This window comes from Neopelma chrysocephalum, unplaced genomic scaffold, assembly GCF_003984885.1.
Source record: "Neopelma chrysocephalum unplaced genomic scaffold, ASM398488v2 Primary Assembly neopelma1_25, whole genome shotgun sequence".
Lineage (NCBI taxonomy): Eukaryota > Metazoa > Chordata > Aves > Passeriformes > Pipridae > Neopelma > Neopelma chrysocephalum.
Genome location: NW_020897694.1, coordinates 25,038,690 through 25,062,731, shown reverse-complemented (window position 1 = coordinate 25,062,731; position 24,042 = coordinate 25,038,690). Strand labels below are relative to the sequence as shown.

General features: G+C 40.1%; 1 protein-coding gene across 1 annotated transcript in view; it reads right to left on the bottom strand.

Moving 5' to 3' along the window:
• HS6ST3 (heparan sulfate 6-O-sulfotransferase 3) overlaps positions 1–18,373 on the bottom strand; it is a 307,286-nt gene extending 288,913 nt beyond the window's left edge. Inside the window, exon 1 of the mRNA XM_027674654.1 lies at positions 17,590–18,373. Within this exon, the coding sequence (XP_027530455.1) occupies positions 17,590–18,122 (533 nt within the window). The 5' untranslated portion in view covers positions 18,123–18,373. The remainder of the gene's footprint in view (positions 1–17,589) is intronic.
• Between the last annotated feature and the right edge of the window lie 5,669 nt (positions 18,374–24,042).

Below are 24,042 nucleotides of genomic sequence, written 5' to 3'. Positions count from 1 at the left end.
TGTGACAGACAGGGACAGATGGCAAGTAGGGCAGCTACAGGGCAGCTAAGACTGACAGTGCTCCTGACAGCTTCAGAAAGCAGAACCACAGTCAAGCCTTAAAAAGTGACTGAACGGGGAGATTTTCTCAGGGACTCAGAGGAAAAATCTCCAGATAGAGAATGCAGACTGTCTCAAGCTGGGCAACCACTGAGAGGGAAGAATGAACAGGGTTTGAAAGAAGGACTAAGGAAAAGCCAGCACACTTGAATGACGTGTGAAGCAAGCAATAATTTGTTTTCCAGCCCTGTAACTAACTTCCTTTCACTCTGAGATTTTCCTGGGTTTATCCTGGTCAGAGTTGTTGTGTTTTAATACTGTCTATAGTTTCAGGGATTGAAAAGTTTGGTCTTTATGCTCAATATAAAAATGAAGATGTGGATGCATATAGAAAGTAATTCCACCTAAATGCACAGTTTGATTCAGGGTCCTACAAGATTGGACCACATTTCTGAGGAAAAAAGAAATCCATCATTTTTTTAAAAGTCTTGCAGTCCAAGATTTACAATTACACTTTGAAGAGCCAGTGTGGTTTACCTTAAAAATGCCAAATGAAGGTAAAGGATTTCTTTGCTTCATACATATTTAAGAAATCACAGGTAGTATTTCTAAGCTACTACCATATACACCTGTGCTAACAGCTCTACCACTAAATAAAAAGCTGTCAGAATTTGCAGATTCAGAACTTCAGCTGAAAGGGATTTACCATAGCAGATATATCTAAGCACATCTTTTTATGTGCAAGCACTTTTCATACCAACATCTCATCAAGCCAAAAATGCCTTTGCATTATAGAAAGGATTAAAAGGTGCATATATATGCAGCTCACAGAAATTTCACACAAAGTTTACTGTATTCCATGATGATTATTTTGATGCAATGGATTTATAATCCATCTATTGCAGTGCAAGTGTCTGCATAAGTCTGAATTTGAGTGCTATATGGGCAATCATGGCCAAGAAACTTGAAACTGATGTGACAAACAAAGTACCTGTAAAGGCATGAAAAAATTAGGACAGGCAGAAACTTCCTGTCTCCTTGCCTCAAGAGTCTACATTTTATTCTGAAAAGTTACAAGGATTTCACTTCTGTTATTTATAAACCATTTCTCTATCAATGATTCTCAAAATAAGCACTGTCCTACAAGGAGTCTTAAAATACAAGTTTTGGATAGGCAACCGCTAAGAGTTCGAGGATTTGAGTTATTTCTGAAGACAAGAAAAATATATTATGCTACCTTATTGTGAGTTTTAAAAGCTGAGAAGAGCAATAGACTTCTACTCTACCTTTGTGTTCTATAGATGGCAGTTCAACTTGGATTGAATTGCTGGTTAAAAAAAAAAATCTATATATATAAACTTGTAGCCACTTTTCAAAACTCCTCTTAAAACCTCCAGTAGTCTCCATTCCACTTCACTACTAAGCTACACATATCCTTCTGTTTTTCCTCCCCACTCAGTTTCAGTTCTGAAAGGCCCCAGTCTCTCAGAAACACCCACAGCCCTATCTCCATCTGCTCTGATTCTACTGCTGCAATCCACATCAGGTTGCAACACATTCATGTCCTTTTTTTTTCCTCCACCAGTCCTCCCTCACCTACGCTTAAAACAAGGGTCCTCTAAACATTCTGGTTTTAAGCAAAACCGGGAGTTTGTCAACTTTAAGAACTTTGCCTGCCTGCCTACTTCTTGCTCTGGCCATACAGAACCCTAGAGCATACTTGCTATGAGCTAGTGAGTAACAAGTCACTCTATCACATAGTTGGTGATGTCATGTCAGCTCATCCTATATTTGAGAGGCATTTGAAGTATCTTGCAGGGAAGGAGCACACAGCTTCCTTACGTGTAGACCCTCAACGTCAGACCCAGTTCCTATGACAAAATGAAATTATATTATACCAGTTAAATTCTACATTTGTATCCCTTCCCTCACATCAATTACAAATTGTCACAGGGTAGGGAACTTGCTATTGATATAGCAAAGTTGCTGCAGCCAAGAAGTAAGCTTCCTCATTCATGGTGCCTAGAAAACCTTTTATTTTCATCCCAAATAAGAGAGAAAAAAAACAGTCTACATTAAAAAAAATTATTAATTCATCCATTTAACTACTCATACATTTTTCTCAACCACTCCATAAACTTCATCTCGAGTATGTTCAAATAAACTCCATCTCAAGTGTGATCATGAAATGAACTTCAGATATACTGACCACTTACGTGTCTTTGAAGTCCTTTAACTCCCATGTCAAAATCAGAATTCCTGACTTGAAGTTTTCCATATTTCTACCTATGCCGTTATCCTTAACTGTTTTTCTCCTAACCCAGGTATTTCTGACTATCAATGTCTCCAACTTAATTTGCCACCTTTTTCCACATCTAGCCCACTACTCCAAATCACAAGGAATACATAAACAAGAAAGTAAACAAATCAACCAGTAATCAAAATCATCTCCTTTTTATGAATGTGTGTGGTTTTTTGAAAGGAATCACTGTGTGAACTGTTGATGTGTCATCCTATGGTTCAGTTTTTTAAGAGTGAATTTCAATTGGGTTTTGGACTATCAAGTCCAACATCCTGGTTTCAGTATACAACACAAACACCTAATTAAAGCCTCATCATCAGCAATACAAGAAAAACCAAAAATCCAACCAACACTAACAAGAAAAGAGTTAAAGTTACAGCAGTAGGGCTAACAACACAGCTCAGAGAGAAAACAACACTTTTTACAACTAGCCTAAGCACCACACTGCAAAGCCCCACTGAGACCCTTGGCTTACCACCATTGCTGCATGAGCAGCAGATAAGCTAGTTAGTTTACAGTATGAACTTCTGCACAACTTTCAGTCACATCTTTGCAACACGATCACATAAATATCAACAGTAATTGAGAGCATTATATTGTTGGAAAAGCACATAAATCATTATTCTGTTCTGAATAAAACAGAAGAAAAAGGCCAAGCTCGCTCTAATAGTTTTTCAATAATAAGATAATGCTCCTGAATTTCACGTTCAAGAGATTCTTCCCACAGCAGAATTTCAGATCTAGAAGACTGCAACTTAAGTGATGCAAAAAAAAGGCATATCATAAGATCTAAGAATAAATTTTTAGTTCTTCATTTGGAATCCTTTCCTAAAATTATGACCAGGAAAAGGTTTGAGATTGGAAAAAACACACAAAGATAAATATGGTTGTTGGTTTTATCTGAAACAGACTGTGGTTACCTAACTTCCTTTGCAGACATGTTTTTTGACTCCTTCCCAGATCCTAAACATAATTCAGGCATGATTTTCTGTTGCAAAAGCCACATGGACCTCCACTGTGCTGTAGTAGGCAACTATCCACTAATTCTATTTCCTCTAATAGTTTCTCCTAGTTTTCCCATTGCAGATGTTAAGCTTATTGTTAAGTAGTACGGGGTTTTAAAAATTACTTTCAAATTGTCCAAGTTTAGGCAGGAGGTCACATCCACATTTAGTAGTTTGGTGGTTGAATTCCTGAGCTCCTTTCAATACCATCTAGTTCTGGCAACTGGCACCTATAAATACCATCTAGTTTATGCCATTCCCTCCCCTCTTTTTTTTAAAACTTGTTCCATAATTGCTTCCACCAACACTTCAATTTGAAGAGAGATCCTTTAATATATCCTCCATAATTAAAAGTTTCAGTTCAGAACTTCTTCAAAGCTTAAAAATGAACACAGATATGAGAGGTAAAACAACAGCTTCTTTTTTGATAGAGCATTATTTCCAGGGGATAGAAGGAGAGATCACCTATTAGCCCTATGCACTCTCTAACAGGCTTCTTGTTCACAGCACATTTCAAAAAGATTAATTTTACACCTCCTTCAAATTGGTCCTCAAACTTCTTTCTTAGCTGTACTGCATTCTTCCCTTATCCTGCCAGACTTTATGAGCCTTTGTATTTTGCTCTTGCTGACAAAACTTGAACTTTTAAAAAAAATGGTGAAAACTACTTTGTGTAACCATCTGTTTAGCTATGCCACACCAGTTCCTTTTTGGACTTCCTATCTTCAGTGAGGGCGTGCATTTTCTCCAAGACTGCCTTATGGCATTTTCAAGTAGTTTCCATGCATCTTGCAAGGATTTTAATTTTATAAATTGTCTTCAATATGCTTTTTAATTTTAAGTTGTTTTCTCTAACAAAAAAAAAAACCTCAAAGCAGGTGATTTTCAGAGACAGAGGTAGACAATCCTTTATGAGATGTAAATACATTTTACAGAACAACAGTAACACTTTGAACCAGATTCTGCACACAACAGCCAGAATCACATACAAAACTGCTTCTCCCTCTTCAGGTTTGCAGACTGACTGCTCCATGAAATACTCACTAACTGTGTCTAGCAATTTGGTCCCCACATCAATCATTGCTGCAGCCACTGCCACTACCATGCAGGCAGCAGGCTGACCAGGGAGCTAGGAGGCTAGAAGAGAATGAAAGGCCCCAAAGAGAACAAAGGGGAAGAGAACAGCCACATAATAAAGTCAGCTTGTGTGCATTTAGACACCACATCGCTCATGGGGCTCTAGGTCTTAGAATTATGTGTTTATCGTTTTTCATGAGCTGCCATTTCTCTTAATTTCTAACCCACGATTACAGAGAAAAAAAAATGAGAATTCAGATACTAAATGTGAATTGAAGAAGTAGAAAGCAAACAAATCTCTATTAAAAGATAACAAGAAAGTAAAGCTAACTTCTTAAAACTAGCTCTCAAAAAATTAAAAGAAATTAAAATTTGACTAGTGAAATTGAACAAGCCACTGCAGAGCCAAAACACCTGCTGAAAATTGGCTTGATAGAGCTATGTGCATTCCTGTGTCTTGATGAAAACAGATGTTCTATTTGGATTTCCTTGCTTATTGCTTCTATGATGAAATCACTTTTTCTTCTGTGTACCCCAGGGGTATCTCCCTCTCTACTTGTACGCAAGTTCTCCTCTTTACTTCATACATTTCTACTCCCATCAAAACATCACCTTTCCTCCTCAGGTTCCAGAAGCACTAGCCACCTTCCTCCTTTGCCTCCATGGCAGGGGGACAAAGACAGGACCTATCTACCTTCCTTCACCTGCTGGGAAGGACTTGAGTTCTCCTTGACTCAGGATGAAACTGGGGGCCCACACCGCAGAGCTGGGATTCAGTACTGCTGTCCAACAGCTAATGGTAAAATAGGAAATTTTTCTGCCAACTTTGTCAACACTAATCTCAAATACTTTCTTCTCCGAGACATTATAAAAGTAAAAGACTGAGGCATATGCTATTGAGACAACTTGCAATCATTTAATACTTTATCCTGGGAGAAACTGAACACAAATCCAAGGGAAGCAATTATAAAAGCCCTCTGAGAAGTAGCTTAAGGGAACAGACAGAAACACATAGTTACACAGAAATGCATCTTTTCTGTCCCCTGTCTTTTCAGGTAGGGGGAAAAGAGCAATTAAATTTCCTTATTGGTTTCTGTGTACCACTAGGAACAGAGGGAACAATAAAACAAAGAATTTAGGATAGATGAAACAGGTCAATTCTGCTAGCTCTTGCAAAGCCAAACAGCTAAAAGCCCCTTCAAACTTCAGCAGGGTAGACAAGCCCAAGAGCTGAATGATTCAAGCCTGCAGCTGCCAAACATGCTGAGCAGAGATGAGCACCACTCTAACCTGCTCATTCTGCATGCAAAGCAAGCAGATACACTGCAAAGGCCATGTGAGTCACACTAGGAAAACATGTAAAACAAAGGCAGAAGAGCTGGCAAGATAGCAAGGACAGCAATGTGGGAGAGTGGGCAATATCAGGCTGACAAGAAGGTAAATCCAAAGTGTAGGATGTAACCTGAATAATACAAGAAACAGGAGGCATCTTTACAGAAAAAAAAATGTAATTGTGAAAAAGAAACCTTTCTTTTTTCATGTGTACTTTTAAGCTCTTCTGTTATCCATATGTATGGCACAAATTGAAAATCCTCTAGTCATATAGTACCAAGCTTACTTCCTGAAACGATACACAACTTGCAATTTTGTTTAAAACATCAATGCATCTACAATGACCTTCTTGCTATGAATACTTTCCAGTTCATTCCATTTTTTGTATTTTGTTTGGGTTTATTTAATATTTCCATAGAAACTACCTGATAATGGACTGGAATACAAGTAGCAGAGCATGAAACAATAACTTTTAAAATTCTATCTTCCCCACTGCTCTCCTAATCAAAGCCATAGTTCTGTGTGGCCACACTTACGCTTCCCAGTCAATCCTTTAGTCAGATACAGTCCATCAGTTTTACTATTGCTCTGTAGCAAGGCCCAGCAGTCATTTAGATGCCTAGTACTGACCCATATCAGAATGGTATTCTTTATCCTATTGTCAGATATCTGGCAATTTAATAAAAATGAAAAGATATATACCCTGATAAAAAATAACCTGCACAAGTCAGATGCAGTGCTACAAAACTCAACATAGATTTCCATGGTTGTTGGCCTGTCAGCTTTGGACAAGAGATGCAGGAGACTTTGTTGTAAAAGGTAATGTGTTAGAGAGGGCCTGGGCCATTTACGAAAAATAATTTCAGTTACTCCTTTCATTTAGGCAGTTAAATTTTCTATTTGGAGGAAACCATTTCAATGGGCATTTTCAGGCTTTAAAAGCTTGACAAAAAGGCATGACCACTTTACCACAGTTGAGCTGAAGCTTGTGACACAAAATTTTAAAATGAGGACTTTAAACCTTCACTTCACAAAACCAAAATGTTTAGTAGTAAAGAAAAAAATATATACACACACAAACTAATTATTTGAGATCTCATCTTCTGAATTTTTCCTTCTTAGCATTTTAAAGCATTTATAGTCCACTTACAAGAAATGTAAAGGCCATAAGCACCAGTTCTTTGCCTGTATATTTGATGCTTTTTTTCTGGATTTTGTCTTTACCTACAGAAGATTTTATACAGAAGCTTTGAGACTTGCACAATAGAATCTTAGATATATTGAAAGTTCAATCCAGTAACTCAATTTTGAAATAGGAAAAAGAATGGCAAAGCAGTTACACTCTTTCATTACAAACTCTGGGAAGTTATCTCATGTTAGCACACAACAAAGTTTTACACTATAATTTAACTGTGAACAGTTTAATAATATTAGCACTGTAGATAGACGTTAAAGAGCTCTGAAGAGCACTGCCTGCAATATGAATTTGGAAATTATAAAAATGCTAGCTTTCTGGATAAAAATAATTTGAATAGAAAGGGTTGACTCAACACACTCTGAAATAAAAAAAATTTTAAAAAGACAAATATGTGACTGCCTCTTATTTACTGAATTGCTTTTTGAGTTCTATTTTATCTACCAAACTCAGTTTAATAAGACTCTTCATGGCACCAGAGAAGCATACCATCCCAGTTTTATAAGATATGTACAAAGGAACATATTTGTAACACATGCTTGAGGCCAACTTTAGACTGGATGTTGTGGATGTATCATAGCACATTAAAAAGGTTATTGCTGGTAATAAGTTGTTTCTTTTGACAAATCAATGTAATGTTCACAGTGAAAGAAAATCAATGTATATATTCTTTATTTAATAATCATAGCTTCTGATCCTATTCAAGGAATTCTTAAATTGAGGAACAGGGAGCAGTTAAAATATCTACATCAGCACCTTCTGATGCTGCAGCATCTTCTCCACTGTAATCTTTCTTCCCATTTTCCATAAATAAAAAGCAAACCACACACTTACCTTCAAGAAGGATTCAAGGAGCTACAGGCTGATGAGTCATCTTCATCCTCGAAAAGGTGATTGAGCAAATTTCCCTGGAGCAGTGGACGCTGTTCGCATTGACATCAGCAAGGACTTTGCCATACTTATTTGAGGCACACTGGTGAGACACGGAATAGGTGTTGGTGTGCTATACAAAATCCAGCTGGTGGCTGATTACTTGCGGTGTCACTCAATAACTGGCAGTGCTGTTTAAATGTCTGTACTAATGACCTGAATGGTGGGCCAGAGTCTGGTCTCAGCAGGTTCAGGGGCAACCCCACACTGGAAAAAGAGATCACCACTCCAGAGAACAGTGTTTCTATTTTGAGCAACCTCAAGAGGCAAGAGAACTGCACTGATGGGAAACTCATGAAGATCAACCATGGTAAGTGGTTTACTGTGAGAGTGGTGGGACAGAGAAGCTGTGGATCACCCATCCCTGGAAGTGCTCAAGGCCAGGCTGGGTGAGGCACTGAGCAACCCGGTCTAGTGAAAGGTGTCCCTGCCCATGGCAGAGGGGTTGGAACTGGATGATCTTTAATGTACCTTCCAACTCAAACCATTGTATGATTCCATGATTCCAAGTAAAAGAAAAAACTTGCACCTGAAGTAAAGTAAAAACACAGAGGACAAACTGGGCATGGACTGGCTAGGACACAGCTCTGCAGAAACAGATCTGGGGTTCCTGGTGGACACTGTATTGAATAACTGACAACAATAACCCTTTGGAAGTGAAGCAGGCTAATCAAGTATCAGGCTATGTTGGCAGGAGCTACTAAGCAGGTTGGGGGAAGTGATTTCCTCTCACTCCCCCATTCAGCACCAAGAACCATGAGGCCAGACTTTCACCAACATCAAGTTAATTCACAGAACTGGGAAGTATACTCTCACGAATATGGTTTGTTCCATCCTTTGGAAACTGAAGTTGAATCTGCTCATTGCTTTCCCCATCCCAATATTATTCTTCATATGGCATTCAAAGTTCTCCCACTACTATGCCAGTATGTTTGGCATCTCTATCAGTTGGCAGACACTCAGAGCCACAGTTCAACCTGCATGACCCTGTCACTTTCACAACTGGCACAGAACTGTATTAATGCAACACTTCTGTCTGAAATCCCCTTCATATAAACCATTTTCTAACAGATTACTAATTTTTAAAGAAAAAAATGGGAGTTAAGACATTAAGTTTAAACCCTTAACTAAAAGGCAATCCCCCTCCCTCCTTTTTCTTAGATGACTTTAAGCTGTGGGCCAAACTCCAGATCTTTGCAGAACTATACATGAGGCCACTTAACAGTAAACTTCACAACTGCACCAAAGTCCTTAAAGACTGAAGATAATAGGTCCTATCCTTACAAGAATACATTTTATACTTCCTTAGTCAATACTTATTGAGATCTTGAGCACTGATCATGTAACAGACCACAAGTACTTCAAGAGTTATTAATTTTGCTCCTCTAGAATTTGCCCTGAAAGAAGATTCAGGCCATCTTGAATCAAATCCCAAAATAGTTCTGTTGCTAATTTTTTTCCCCCTAAAATACTAGTTGTTTCAAGGCTGAATCATTGTATCATAATGACAGTCCAAATTAGACCCTTAATTCATACAATCAGCCTCCTACACAGTGTTTGAAAAACTATATTCAGCAGTAACAGAACTCTGAAGGGACTTTAAGTTACCTTTTAGGCAACTGGGAACATTAAGACATCCAATGTAGCATTAGAAGTTTGGGTTATAAACACTTGCAGAGAACAGGGAGCAAATTGAATGCAATATCAAATATATTAAAGAATACAGGCTTTCCCTTGCTTTCATCCGGTCTCATTCTGCACTGACAGCAGCAGAGTCCTTACATTATATATAAGCTCAATTCACTGCCATGGCTGCACCAAACTCTGGGAAGAAATGCTTTACTCTTGCTGACTTAGAAAGTAACACATGAAAACTGTCAACACACCTGAAGGGAGAAATCATTCATTTCTACACTTTCCATTCAGCTTCTCTGTGATCACTAAAGCTGAGCTGGCAGAGATTTATTCCTTCTCCACAAAGAATTCTAAAAAAAATAACCCACGAGTAAGCTTACAATTTTATCCCTATTTTTGCCACTGCCTGGGTCTACAGATTTCATCTCTATCAGTGTAATGGCATTACATAGCATGTTTTCCCACTCACACAGTAACTTCTCCCATTCCACCTTGTAAGAGATGGTTTCATCTCTTACTCTTGTTGTTTTCACACTGACCGGTTTGGTGAACAAAATGGCAGACTCCATCTTTAACTCCTGGCGGGGCTGTCTTCATCGTCCTCAGAAGACATTTTTAGTCTACTTGCCAGCCCCCCTGGAGAGTCTACAGCAGAGGAAAGTAACATTTTCCTGCCTCAGCAGAGCCAGCCTGCCCAGATACCGGCGGTCTAACCAATCGGCAGCGTGGAAGAGATTGCCCGGAGGCAAGCCAGCCAATGAGCATTGACCGCGTCGCCAGTAGAGAGTTTTTTGTTGGTGGTCTTTTGTTTTGGGGGGTCCAAGACAGCTGGAGTTCAGTTTTGTTTGGGCCCAGGACACATGGTGTTCAAGATCCAGTCCACCAGGTTCCAGTGTTCCAGTCTGCTCCAGTCTTGGCCCCACTCCTCGCTCCATCACGCCTGACTCCATCTCGCCTGCCTCCGTTCCACCTCTTCCGCTTGCCTTCAGCTTGGTCGGGTTCAACTCAGGGTCCAGTGTTGGCTGCTGACCTCCGCGGCTGCTTTCGTCCATCTCGACTGCCTGCCGCCATCCTGTCTACCCATCCACCCTGCTCACCACCTGCCTCCGTTCGACAGTCCTCCTGCTGACTGCCTGAGGTCATATGCACCCAGTTTCTTCCCTCACTGGTGGTGGCAATCCTTTTGTAATTTAATTTTGTAGCTTTTCCCTTTCCTTATTTCTCCCCTTTTTCCTCCCCCCTTCCCTTGTTTTTATCATTTACTTATTGATAAAAATAAAGTTCATTTTCTGTTTGAGACCTTAACATTTGGATTTAGTGCCTTAATCTCATCTTCATAGTATCCATTTAAAGAACGTCGTTGCAGCCGCTAACCGGACTGTAACACACCTCAAATCGATATGTACCCTAATGCTATGTAAGAATTTAAGCAATATCCTACTCAAGAGGATTGGAAATGATTCTAAATTAGGCAGCTAGTTAACATAAATTAAAAAGCATCTTAATAACATGAGAAAGTTATGACAGTTGCTATGTCTTATAGCACTGTACAGTCTTAGGGGATACTCCTGACACTTCCACTCTTTTTTCTCCCCCAGGATTTCTCTGTCTGGCTCCTGCATAAAGAAGAGAATAGCTCCTCCATTTTACAGAAAATCTTATTAGACAGTCTATTTTCCAGAATGAAATACCAGAAGTAGCCAAATTTTCTTGGGTAAATCACTAAATTCTCTTCCAGATAACTACAAGAACTGCTGCTCGGGTAATCATTTTCATAACATGCACCTCCCTGACTCAAAACTTACTCATTTTCACAGTTACTTGTAAATTACAATGATGGGTGAATAAGAGCAATCCATTTCTGACTGAAATAATACTGACCACTGTTTTAACATTACTAGCAATTAACAGCAAACATGAGTTCTAGTCATTTTTGTAGGTAACCTGGTGAGATTTACTGCAATAGCTTCAAAAGTCTGAAGACAAGGTTTATCTTTGGGTGAAAAGTTTTCCAGAGCTGTGACAATTCTGACGCTGAAAAGTTCTGTGCATAGCAATCATTTTGTCTGCTACTCTGGGCAAGGAAAACCTCACAAGCGACACAGTGCAAAAAGTAGTTAAGGAGAGTAGCTAGGTGTTGCCACAAGTTCTAGAGAAGTTGTCTTTCAACGCATAGAAGAAAAGACTAGCAGACAGTGTTACTGTCTCAACTTGGATCAAATCAGTCTAATTTCCCTCTAAAATACAGTAATTGACTTCAAATAGGAACATGAAAAATTAAATGCTTTTCAAAAAAAATTATGACTTTGGGCAACATCTCCAATTACTAACATAAGCCAGAAAAACACAGCCTAGAAAAAAAATATCATGTGGCAGGGGCAGAACTCCCTGGAAAGCAATTCTGAGAGATATATTAAACAAAAAGTTTATTTCAAAGGGATTTCATTCTATTCAATGTTTGCATCAACAATGTGGATGCTGAATACAAAACACATTTATTAAATATGCAAATGATGAAAATCTAGGAAGGACAAAAAAATTAAATCAATTTTGCAAATTAAAGGCATTGACAGAAGACGAATGAAATCCATTGGGCAATGGAAATACAAGTAGTAGTCTTTAAAGAAAATTAATAATGTCTAAATCCCAAGCTGACGGTCAATGTCAGGCAGTTACAAAATGGCAAACATCAGTGAAGTGTACAGGCACAAACACAACTTTAAGAATAAGCAAATAATCTTTTTTGGTCCACTTGGTACTGTACTCCCAACGGAGCATCAGTTTTCAAGAAAACAACTGACACAAACCCAAAGAGGAGGAACACAAAGAATGGCCTATGATATAGAGTGAACTGAATTTGGTTACTATTTAAGCAGGGAAGGTTGAAAGGGGATTTCCTAAGAACCAAAGTTTCAAGTAGGCTACTGAAGAGAAAAGGAGATCGATTTGTTCCCAGTTTCTCAAAAGAGAGAAGATGCAATGGGTTTAAAATTGAAGTTAACAAGATTCACACTGAGCACTTGAGGGAAGCAACACCACTTTCCAGTTGTAAGGACAATGAAACCATTGAGCAGATTACCACTGTTCTTTTAAAGCATCCTGCACTAGAGACAGTTAAGGAAGAAAAAATCCCCACATTTAGTAGCAGGACCATAGGAAATTGTTTAATCCTTGTTGTTCCTTATATTAATAAAAATAAATTCTATAGAGTTTACTGGTTCCAACATTCATTTCATTAGAAGATACTAAGGTAAAGTAGAGAATTTGTGCTTTTTTCAATTTAAACATTTATGACATTTTATTCTCTTCTCCCCACTACCTTCAGCCTAATCCTAATTTTCAATTAGCACTCTTACATTTTTGTGATGATCATAGTTATCACAGCTGCAAAGATTAGAGTCCATCTTATGCTTTGTTATTGCCAGAGGTTTAAAAATACTCAATAGTCAAATAAAGGACTGCATAAGAAGAAAAAGGAATCCTACTGACAGTTTCTATTCAACTCTCTTCATTCCATAACTCATGGGTTTACTGTTGATTTACACTTCCACAGAATAATGGAGTACACAGTAAGTTAAACAGACACGAGGAAATGGAGAGTATAATGGAAGCAAATTAATGAAAATCAATAGTTTTGAAGACTAAACTGCATTGACAATAAAGCTTATGGGGTTTACACAATTTGAGTGATTTCTCTGTTTCATATCAGAAAATTAGACAACACTTTCAATACAGTGTTCTTTCAAGTGTTTAAAAGATTGCCTTCCTAGTTTAATCAAACTTGTAATAAATAATAATGAATAATTATTAATTATATTGCAGGTACATCAGCAAGGGAGAAAATGTGCCTTGATCAGGACTCCTCTCAATCCCTCATACATAGATCAGAGAGGCAAAGCAAGCCCTACCTCACACACCAAGTTTTACCAGGTAACCTAACAGAGGCAGACAATCAGTTCGGACAATGTCTCTGCAATATTAGATGTGGAACTCTTCTCATCTAGTTTTAGACATCAAGTCCAAATTCACAATTTTAGTCTTTCCTTGCTGTCAGTGAATGGAAGAACTGCCCCTCCAGAAGACAGGTCTCAGATATGTCTTAGACCCTCCAAAGAACTGCCTCCATAATTCTGTTCCTCCCCACTGTCTACAGAGGCAGCCTAATGTCACTCACTCAGAATTGACACCAACTCTTCCCTGGCATCCCAGGTTAGACATCTTAACAACATTTCTGTTCCCTTTCTTTCCTCAAGCAATGCTGGCTAAGACTCCACAGTCTCAGCTTCTCGGCACCGCTGAAGGAAAGACAAGTTCCGGAGGTTGAGCTGAACACAAGAATCACCAACTTCAGTGACTTCCAGAGAGGGGAGGGCAAAGCAAATACACAATAGACTGTTTTTCAAAAATAGGGGGGAAAAAAACCCAAAAACCAAAATGGATTCCATGCCAGTCTCAGTTACTTTCTGCTCTAACAGCCTTTCTGTTAAATGGCAAGGGGCAGGGAGGGGATGGACTATGCCACTGATGCAAGAACTTCCATATGGACGCAACTGCATCTACATGGGAAAAGTCCCACTGCTTTGATAATACTAATTATTTGCAATGTTGATCTAAAAACTACACTAAAAAAAATTAATTTAAAACTGCATCAGCTGCATATCCTTCTCAATATCATCACTATCCAGATAGCAACTTTCATAAAAGTGAAAGCTACACATTAGTATGAAAAACTAATAGCCTGACCCTATAAACACTTAAGCAGGTATTTCAGCAGAACATCTAACATGCTGAAAATGAAAACATATGCAAATCTTTGAAGAAGTAAAGTCTACGGTCGTTGTTTTGGTTTGGTAATTTTTTGAAGTAATGTCATTCAAAAGAATTACTTTGCTTTTAAACAAAAAAGATAGTTCTACAACTTCACAATAGCATTCAATACATTGACAACAGCCAACTTTTCATATTGAAGTGCCTAAGCTGGGACAAGTCACACCATACCATTAAGTCACACAAAAAGTCGATGCTGGCACATGGGCTTAGAGAAGTTCAAATTTTTGGGGCACAGCAGCAGTTTCTGCCCCATGTTCCTGCTTGGGTCCTGAGACTTCAACATTAGCAACAGGAAAAACTAAGACAAATTCTTTTCAAAAGCCTAATGAGATTTAAGAAGTAAACACCTTTAAACACACTGTTCATGAAAGACAAGGACCCAGGGTGAGGAGAGGTTGTGCTTCACATGTCTTCCTGGACCTTAAGGACCATTATCCACTCCCTCCTTTCCCTACCAGCTAGCCCCTTCCCCCATGAATTCTATTATAGTTTTCTCATGAAATCTTCTGAAGACCTGTGTTAAAAGGTAGGAATTAATCTAACTTATAATATTACTAGCCACCTCAGAAACAAATTTTCAGAATGAGGACATATACACTAGAAATTTCCTATTCCCTCTATGTAATGAAAGACAGACCACATACACAGAGATCTGAAAGAACAGATTATAATAACACTTGCTATGTGGAGAAACAAACAAAGTTCTAAAATACACTTAATATCTTCACTGCATCAAATACATGGCACAAAAAAAATCAAACATATTGGTATCAAATTGATAAAACGATTTGTCCCACTAGCCACAAATAAAAACCATTTTCAGGTATTTAACCAATTTAGCCTAATCTTCTGACACTATAGCTGGAAGGCAGAGGAGAAAAGTTGAGCTATTCAAGGAAGTGTAATGTCTCAAATACATTCAGAAGCTTTAAAGAATGACTTAAAAATAATCAGTATGCTTTATGTTAGACTCATATGCTAGTTTCTTGCCTATTTTAGGCATACAGTCTCCTCAATTCACCATTCAGACATTAAAAAAAGACTTAGATGCATGCCTCTAATAGTACAACAAAGTAGTTTGGGCTTGATTCCAACTTCACCAGAAGCAAAGACATTCACAGCAAAGACAATCCATACTTCAGGGCTATTTGATTCCTTTTACGGCTCCTTGAAAAGCTGAATTCAAGCTGCATGATCATCATGAGGAAACAAAGGGGAAATTGTAAAGGCGTTTGCCTAGTATTGGATATATTACAGGAATAAACAAGTATTAGAATGATGAAACAAATTATTATTCAGAGCACTTTCCTCACATAAGTAAAGACAAATCAAGAAGTGCAATGTTACACTAACCAAATCATTCACTAACTAAACAAACTAAACAAAAAACAGTAACCAAAAAAAATTAAGAAAACACTATTCACCTACAGTGGCGAAGTATCACTACATGTCTTTCTTAAATCAAAATAATTACTAACTATCCCCTGAATAACTAGTATGACCTGCTATGTAGTTCAACTCTAACTTTTAAATTTACTTAATACAGCCATGTTTTTATTTAATAGTACTGAAACCACTACTCTGATTTTAGTGCCCGCGTGTAATCTTTGCAATTGAATTCAGCACTCAATTGTTTACCTACTAATATTTGTCACGAGAGAGAAAAAGTGGACTTTAGTGACAGATTATGTGTTTTCAAGCATTTTTACAAGCATTACTCTTCCTCCCCCCCCGTTTACATTACAAGTTTCCTGAATATTCCTTTAAGCCATACAGCTACCAACAAGTTATTTTGTCCTTAAAGGCATTCACAGCATTTCTCTTCCATTAGCACACAAATACATACAACTTCATCTTCAGCTAAATTTTTCTCCCATAAAATTGTATGAATTACCTTAACAGTATTATGCAAGTACAGTCCAAGTCCACAACTATCCACAATAAATTCAAATTATCCTGACTGGAGTCTTTCCAAATGTGACTAGCTTTGCGGTATGGGAGGGCCCTTGATATTCACATCAAATAATCTTCAAATTTTTCAACAACAACAATAATCAACTCTACTGTCTCCATGAATAAGCCCTGTGAAAATGTGTCCACGTATTTCATGGACTGTACATGTATTTAAATTACAAGATACAAAACACAATGTGTGAGCTGTTCTACTGAAGATTTAAAGTTAGTGGACTTGTAAAATCAAGATGAATACTAAAATGAAAGAACATAAGGTACCTTCTTATTTCTTAAAAAAGTATTTTTCCTATATTTTCCTAAATATTTTATAGATGTTGAAGTTGCAATTATTAAAGTGCAGAGATTTAAGAGCAAATTCAGCTCATAACTCCTTAATACACATGTTCAAAATCTATCATACTAATAAAGACAGGATCTAATACTAGCCTGAAAAATCTGATTGAATGGCAAATAAATCAGAACAAAGACCAAAACTTACTGAATCACCTAGAGCTCTCTCTTATCTAGAAGAATCACCCATCTGAAGTTTTTCCACGTTTAAAACAGACAAGACCTTTCACAAGACTCAACAAAAACAATATAATATGGAGAGAGGTAGCATGCACACAAAATTCCGGTTTTTACTGCCTTCAGATCATCTAAGGGAACTAACAGTGAGATTTTTGCTAGGACTGCGTTCCCCGCACAGAGCCTGGCACACATGGTCTCCTTACTTTGAGCTTGCCCGTATTGCAAGCGGTCAGTACACCGCAGGAAAGAGAGAACCAGCCTATCTACCAACAAGAAACACGAGAGAAAGAAGAATTTAAGGGCTTCTGGATACTTCAAACTACCCTAGTTACATGATTCAGCAGCTGCAACGGTCTATCAGATTCTGCAGAGGCACGCTACTTACTGCAGAAGAGTATAGCGTTTTGTTTAAAACAACTTTCTAAAGAACAAATAGATAGGAGAAACTTGCAGGAAAATGAGAGGAGTTTTTCTTTCGCTGATCTGTACAACAGGCAGATGCACGCGCGCTACGTGGAATCCGCACAAATCTGAGGCGAAGCGACAGCACGACAGGTAACACAGGGCAACAACTCAAACCCCAAACTATAACCTCCGTCAAAACATAAGCCTTCGTCTCCCCACGGTTTGCTTCTGAATGACGAAGGCGGCGGACAATTCTCGCCCAACAAGCGGGGAGCCGGACCCGCTGACAGAGCACCTTCCCAGGGCACTGGGAAAGGCGGGATGTGATTTCGAGTACCTGGAAATCGGACACTGACCTGAGGGTGCGGTTACCGGCGCATCCGCGGCGCTCCATAGCGGCGGGCACGCAGCTGGTGAGCTCGGTCCAGTCGGCGTGCAGCCCGCAGCTCCAGCCGGTGGAGAAGCGGGAGAAGAGCCAGGTGTCCTTGTCGCCGCCCGGGCGGTGGCAGGCGCACTTCTTCTGCCCGGCCCGGCAGTAGCAGGGCTGTTCCAGGTGGATGTTGCGCACCAGGTGCCGCCCGAAGGTGGTGCCTCCCGTCTTCTGGATGTGGAGGAAGACGATCACGTCGCGGCCCCGCATATCGAACCGCACCCGCCGGCACAGCTCTCCCCGTGCGAACGGGAACTTGGCCGCCAGTCGTGGCAGCGCCGCCGCCTCCTCCTCCTCCTCCCGCTCCGCCGGGCCCCCCCCGCGGCGGGCGGCCGAGGCCGCCGGGCGGCGGGGGCAGGCGGCACCGGGGCAGGCGGGCGACACGTACTGGTAGACGATGAGCAGGAAGAGCAGCGCCAGCAGCGGCGGCAGCAGCCACCTGTTGGAGCGCTCGTCCATGGCGGGTCGCGGGGACGGCGCGACGTCGGCTCAGGCGCTGCCGGGCGCTGCCGGGGCGGCCGCCCCGCTCGGATCCCGCAGCCGAGGGGCGCCCGGCTCCCTCCCGGACGGCATGGTCCTGCCGGGCGGCCGCGGCTCGCCCCGCTCAGCCCAGCGCGGCGCGCCGCATCCCGCCCGAGGCGGCCATCACGCGCCCGCTCCCCGTGGGGGGAGGGAGGGGGCGAAGGCGCCGAGCGCCGTTCCCCGGGACGTGCTGCCGACTGCAGCGGCGAGAGCAGCAGCTCCCAACACCAATGCCGCTCTGCCGGCAACTCTGCAGCCCAAACACACCGCTCGGCTCCCGGCGGGGCGCGCCCCGCCCCCGCCCGCCGGCCAATCGGAGCATAGCCGGCCGCCACAACGGCCAATGGGCGGGCGCAGCACGCCGGCCCTGCCGCCAATGAGCGCGGGCGGCGCGTGCGGCGGAGGCGGTGGGAGTCGCTCTTCGCGCCCTTCCAGGTGCCGGACGGGACCGGCCGCGCGTGGGTGGGCGGGGAGAGGCGGGGCAGCCAATTAGGCGCCGGGGGCGGAGCGAAAGGCAGCCAATGGGATGGACCGGCGGCGCCTCCAGGTGAGCGAGGCTCTATTAAATCCCTTCGCGTCCTGTTGTTTTTTCTCAGCGAAAGGGTATCTTGTACGGTTCGCGGTTTCAAGCCTGCGTTTATAACCCCGACTGGTTCACACAAGCAGGTCGGACCACCCCGCAGGCTAACTAATTAATTGCAGATTATAACTGATCCATCTTGTTTCTGGTTCTTGCGGTCTTCAGAGCACGAAATCGCAAGTGCTGAACTGACTTTGGAGAAAACTTTTATCTCCCCGAGGCACTAATATTGGCTGGCCAACAGCTGTTCTGTTAACATTTCACAAGTCCGTTTTTCAATCCCTTTCGCATATTTACAACAATCCACTGCCTGAAACTGTGCTGCTTTCCCTATCGAAAACTATTTTTTTGAATGTCTATTCAAATCTTTAGCTCGCAGGTCCCACTTAGCTGAGTTTTGCCAAGAAAAACTCACTGTTTTGCCTGCAATGAGTTCTCCATAATTTTTAAAAGTCTATTACAACCACTTCATAACCAAAACCAAGCCTCGTACAGCTCCTCGATTATAATATTTTAATATGCAAAGCATTTTGTGTTAGAACTGATTGCACATCTCGGTTATTTAATTACAGAATGCCTTATTTACTGAGGGATTAATTAGATATCTGACAGTGCTAAAGCAATTTTTTGCTCCACTCTGAGGACAACTTCACCTCTGGAAGGCTAATAACAGAAGAGCAGCGCCTTCCCCTGGGACCATTTAACTTCAGAACTTATAAAAATAGACAAATTTATTTTAAGCTAAAGATTTTTATATGAAAAGCAAGAATACTTGTACTCTTGGAATGGAGTGTTGGCTTTCATTAAAGCTTGCCAGAAGTAATAGAAACTACCATAAAATTGTCTAAAACTTTAGTGTTGCAAGGTGTCCCCAAGAACAACAGCCTACGCTACCCAGCCTTCAAACAGACAAATATACCACACACACATGCACACTTCCAGTGCCACACAGCAGTGTTACAGTATTACGCTGGTAAAAGTCTAAGAATGGCATATTTTTGGGTCTTGCCAAAGCATGAAAAGAGATGATGCACTTCTATCTGCTGTGAAATTTTGTACAAAGAACACCATCTATCACCTGGTGAAATTCATCCTTGTACAGCCACACACCACAGTACTGGCAGCCCAGTCCCTTCATCCTTTGGAAGAAGAATGCCAAGTCTGGTGTCAAACCAACCTCTTCCGTCTTCTTCCTCTAATAACAAGAGGTGTGCACCCACTGACTCTTACCAAAGTATAAACCAGCAATTTTGCCTTGAAAAATTACCGTGTTCTTTGCCAGCACAAACAGCAGAGCACCTATCTTTTCTTTAGAGAGACCAGACTCTCTTCTCTGCTTTGACCACCACCATGCTCACTTGTTTTCAGACTCCGTGAGCCTCCCAAGTGTGGACTTAGTGAGGTTGCCTCTTAACCTCTCCCTTTTACTAGGTGACAGGAAGCCTGTCCCAGAGGAATTTAAATACTTATACATGTAAGATACAGTAGCATTTTGTTCTCACCTCAGCCTATTCATTACTTAACAAGCAATATGGGTAAATTCATATTTGAAATAAAACATGCTAAAAGATTGAGGTTGAATTATCTCTCATCATGCTTTTAGTAAGATACGGAAATGCTATTATAATTTAAGATTTTCTCAGATTGATGACACTGTACCTTCATCTCCATGAAAAGGAGCTCAAAGCTAAGGTTGCAAAACACAGAAATAATGAATTTCAGTTAAATTTTAAATTCTTTTTTATTTAAACTTAATACAGTTACTGATTCATGAAGACTGACAAAAAAAATTAATGGAAATGATGTAGAAGAGAAGTAAAAATATTTATAATGAGGTTTAGATGAAAAATTTTACTTTTAAAAAGCTCTCCTTTTTCTGAAACTAGCAAAAAATACTTGCAGTGCCACATGAATCAATGTGTTTATGCAGCTTTCAAAGACAGGCTTTTACTTAATGAATTTTATTGTCCTTAATGGCGGTCTGTGGACCATGATTTGTGTAGAGCCACAACCCAGAGAAGATCCAACCACCACCCAGGTCTTCCCAATTGCACACAGGGTGTGTAGTTACATCCCAAGTTATACTGAACGTGGTCCTAGTTTGGATAGCAGCTGGGGGTCTCGAGTGAACCTGGGTCTCATCATACTCATCAAAGGCTAAGTATCCCTACACAGAGAATGTAGTGTCTTCATTTGGTAGTAGTTTATATTCTCTTTGTAGAGGTCCACATTACTGCATAGGGCCCCGTTGTATTAGCACCAATAAACTAATGATACAGGTCATTTTAGAAACAGTCATGTTTCTGTAATTTTAATTGGAACACAACTGGATTCAAAATGAACACCTAAAAATTGTAAACACTGTTCAATACCAACATTTCCCCTTTCAAATATCACTCATCTATAAATCTCCAATGAGACTTTAATTACAAGAAAAATCCAAAGTCAGTTACCAGCTAGTTTTGAGATACTCTTGCAAAATGAATGTAGTTCCTGTAGATTTTCTGTGGATTTGGAGAGAGATTTTACAGGAGCATTTAAGGACAGGACAAGGGGAAATGGGTTCAAACTGAAAGAGACTAGGTTTAGATGGGATATGAGGCAGAAATTCTTTTCCGTGGTGGTGGTAAGGTACTGGAACAAGTTGCCCAGTTGTGGATGCCCCATTCCTGGAAGTGTTCCAGGCCAGGTTGGATGTGGCTCTGAGCAACCTGGTCTAGTGAAAGGTGTCTCTGGCCATGGCCAATGGGGTTAGAACTAGATGATCTTTAAAGTCCCATCCAACCCAGGCCATTCTATGATTATATTATTTAAAAATAGAACAATTACACATAAGACTTGAGATCCTTTTATTTCCAAGATAATAATTCTCCAAGATCCTATGCTGTCAGCAGATATCTCAGAGTTCACCAAGCATTCAAATAAAATAATTCTTAAACTACCTATTCTTCATGACAATTTCAGGCAGGATACCTTCACCTGTTAAAATTTACATACCAGCTCTACTGTCATTTCTACCAGAGACATGCTGACAAGTAAAAACGTGCATAGAAAATTAGTTTATAATTCCAACACAATATGTCCCTTCTTGTCATTTCCTAGGTAACACTCAATATATTTTCCAAGTTGCTAAAAACAAAAATTGGCATACTTACAATTTATTTTAAAGGATAATACAGTACTTGCTAGTCTGAAGCAATGGGTATGTGAAACAGTATCAGTGTTCAAGTTTCATCAAGGTTTGTACAAAATGCATGAGAAAGCAAATGATATTATGAAGCAAAGGTACAAAAGCATGATTTCATTTAGCAATTACCTGTCTGATAAGGTTAATATCTAATAGATCTGTTAATGTAAAATTAAAGTGACACCTACCTCACACTGGTTTCTTTAAATTATTTATCACTGCTTGACCTGAGCTGTTTCAATGCTTGTAGCCATTTAAGATTTCCAATAAACCAATTTTTCATTGTGCAGCAAGTCCCAGGTGTTTCTCTTGTCATGAGGATACAAATTGTTAAATTAATAAACGCACACTAACTGCAATCATCTCTCTGGGATTAATTTGTTTTAATGTTTAGAATATAAACCTCCGGTATTTGTTGTCGGATTAAATTTCAGTATGTGCACTTACCAAATCTTCATTTCAGTGGTACATTGAGGGCCGCATTCTTCCTCTTAAAACAGTTTATGCATCACACTGCCACCAGTCTTTCTTCTTGTAAATTGCATTTCATCATGAACCTTGTTACTTTTCACTTCTCTTGCTTGCCATTCTTTTTCTGAATGTAGTAATTTTATTAAACCTATGACCACCTTGAATTTCCTTTAATTATAACGCAGCCACTTTAGACAAAATATTGTCAGCCAATTTCTTGTATGTGCCAGTCCATGTGCAGGGACTTCTGCAAGTCACTCCTTACACCACATTGCTGCATGTTTTTCTTATGAGAGAAAGGATCAGCTATATTCTGCTTTGAATAGTCATAATTCTACCTGTGTAAGACAATGACCTTAGACAACTGGAACATCACAAATCACTTTCAACATTCTAGTATTTTTGTTTGTTCGTTTGTTTGTTTTTGTTTACAACCCTATAACTCCCCACAGAAATAATGCAATACCTTTCAATACCTTTCTTTAAGTTACAGTTGTTGGGAAGCTAGTTTCCCAAAAATGGAACATATCTGGAAACTTTGAGCTAGATCTTTTAGATCAATGCCAAAACAAGATATTTAAAGGTAGAGCTTCTTTCTACCATGTAAACTTGGTCATTTTTGCTCTTGCACCAGGGATCATTCCTGGGCTCTGCAATGTGGACATTTAGCAGAATAAAGAATGACAAAATGTTCTAACCGTGTTTGTGCATGTGCCAACTAGCATTCTCCCAAACAGCTCCTGGATGTAATTTGGGAGTCAAACCATTCCAGAAATCATTTCCAACCAGCACTCAGTGATGATGAAGATTACAGCTTCAGTGTAGGTCAGACCGTCATGCTATTTGGACTCAGTACCCAAGGCAGTTCCTAGACATGTTTAGTTTACTAATGTAGACACTACCACTGAGTATTTGCAGGTTTCAACTTAAGTAAGAAAAATTTATGTTCCCTCTCTTGCCTTTTGTACTGTGGCATAACCAAGCTACATTACAAAACTCAGGTTGAAGTTACAGTGTGTTAGCAAAAAAAATCACTGCCATGTAGGGCTGCATATGGGCTTACTGGAGTCCACTGCCTAGAGAATGGGGTGGCACTTGGGGAACCTTGCTGGTATCCAGCTATAATCAGAACTGTAGCAAGGATGATGCGAGGCATGACCAGCACCTGCAAATTAGCCAAACAGCCTCTAGCTGCTGTTGCCATTCAAAAGATGTGTGTGGCTTCACGATATAGCCAGATATAGTTGGTGAGTGTGAAGATACTGTGAGTGAAGTTAGAAATATTCCAATTAAAGGATGCAATATCAAGTGGCTGGCAGCAAATGCTGGTCCTGCACAAAGGGAGAAAGTATAAAGTCTGAAATGCAGGGTGGGGTTTTTTTGTAATCCCTAAACATAGGGTGTTTGTGTATGCTCTCTACAACTAGAATCTGCAACAAGACCAGAGGAAAGCATTTCACAGGACATAGCAAATCGCTCTCTAATTTCTGCTCTCTGCACAGAAGAACTTAGATATACTTAGACACGTTCCTTCCAGCTCTCAGCCTCCTGAATCCTGCAATATTTATGATGCAAAGTCTGGAACATAGAGAAAGTTTTGTGGACTTATTACAGATCAA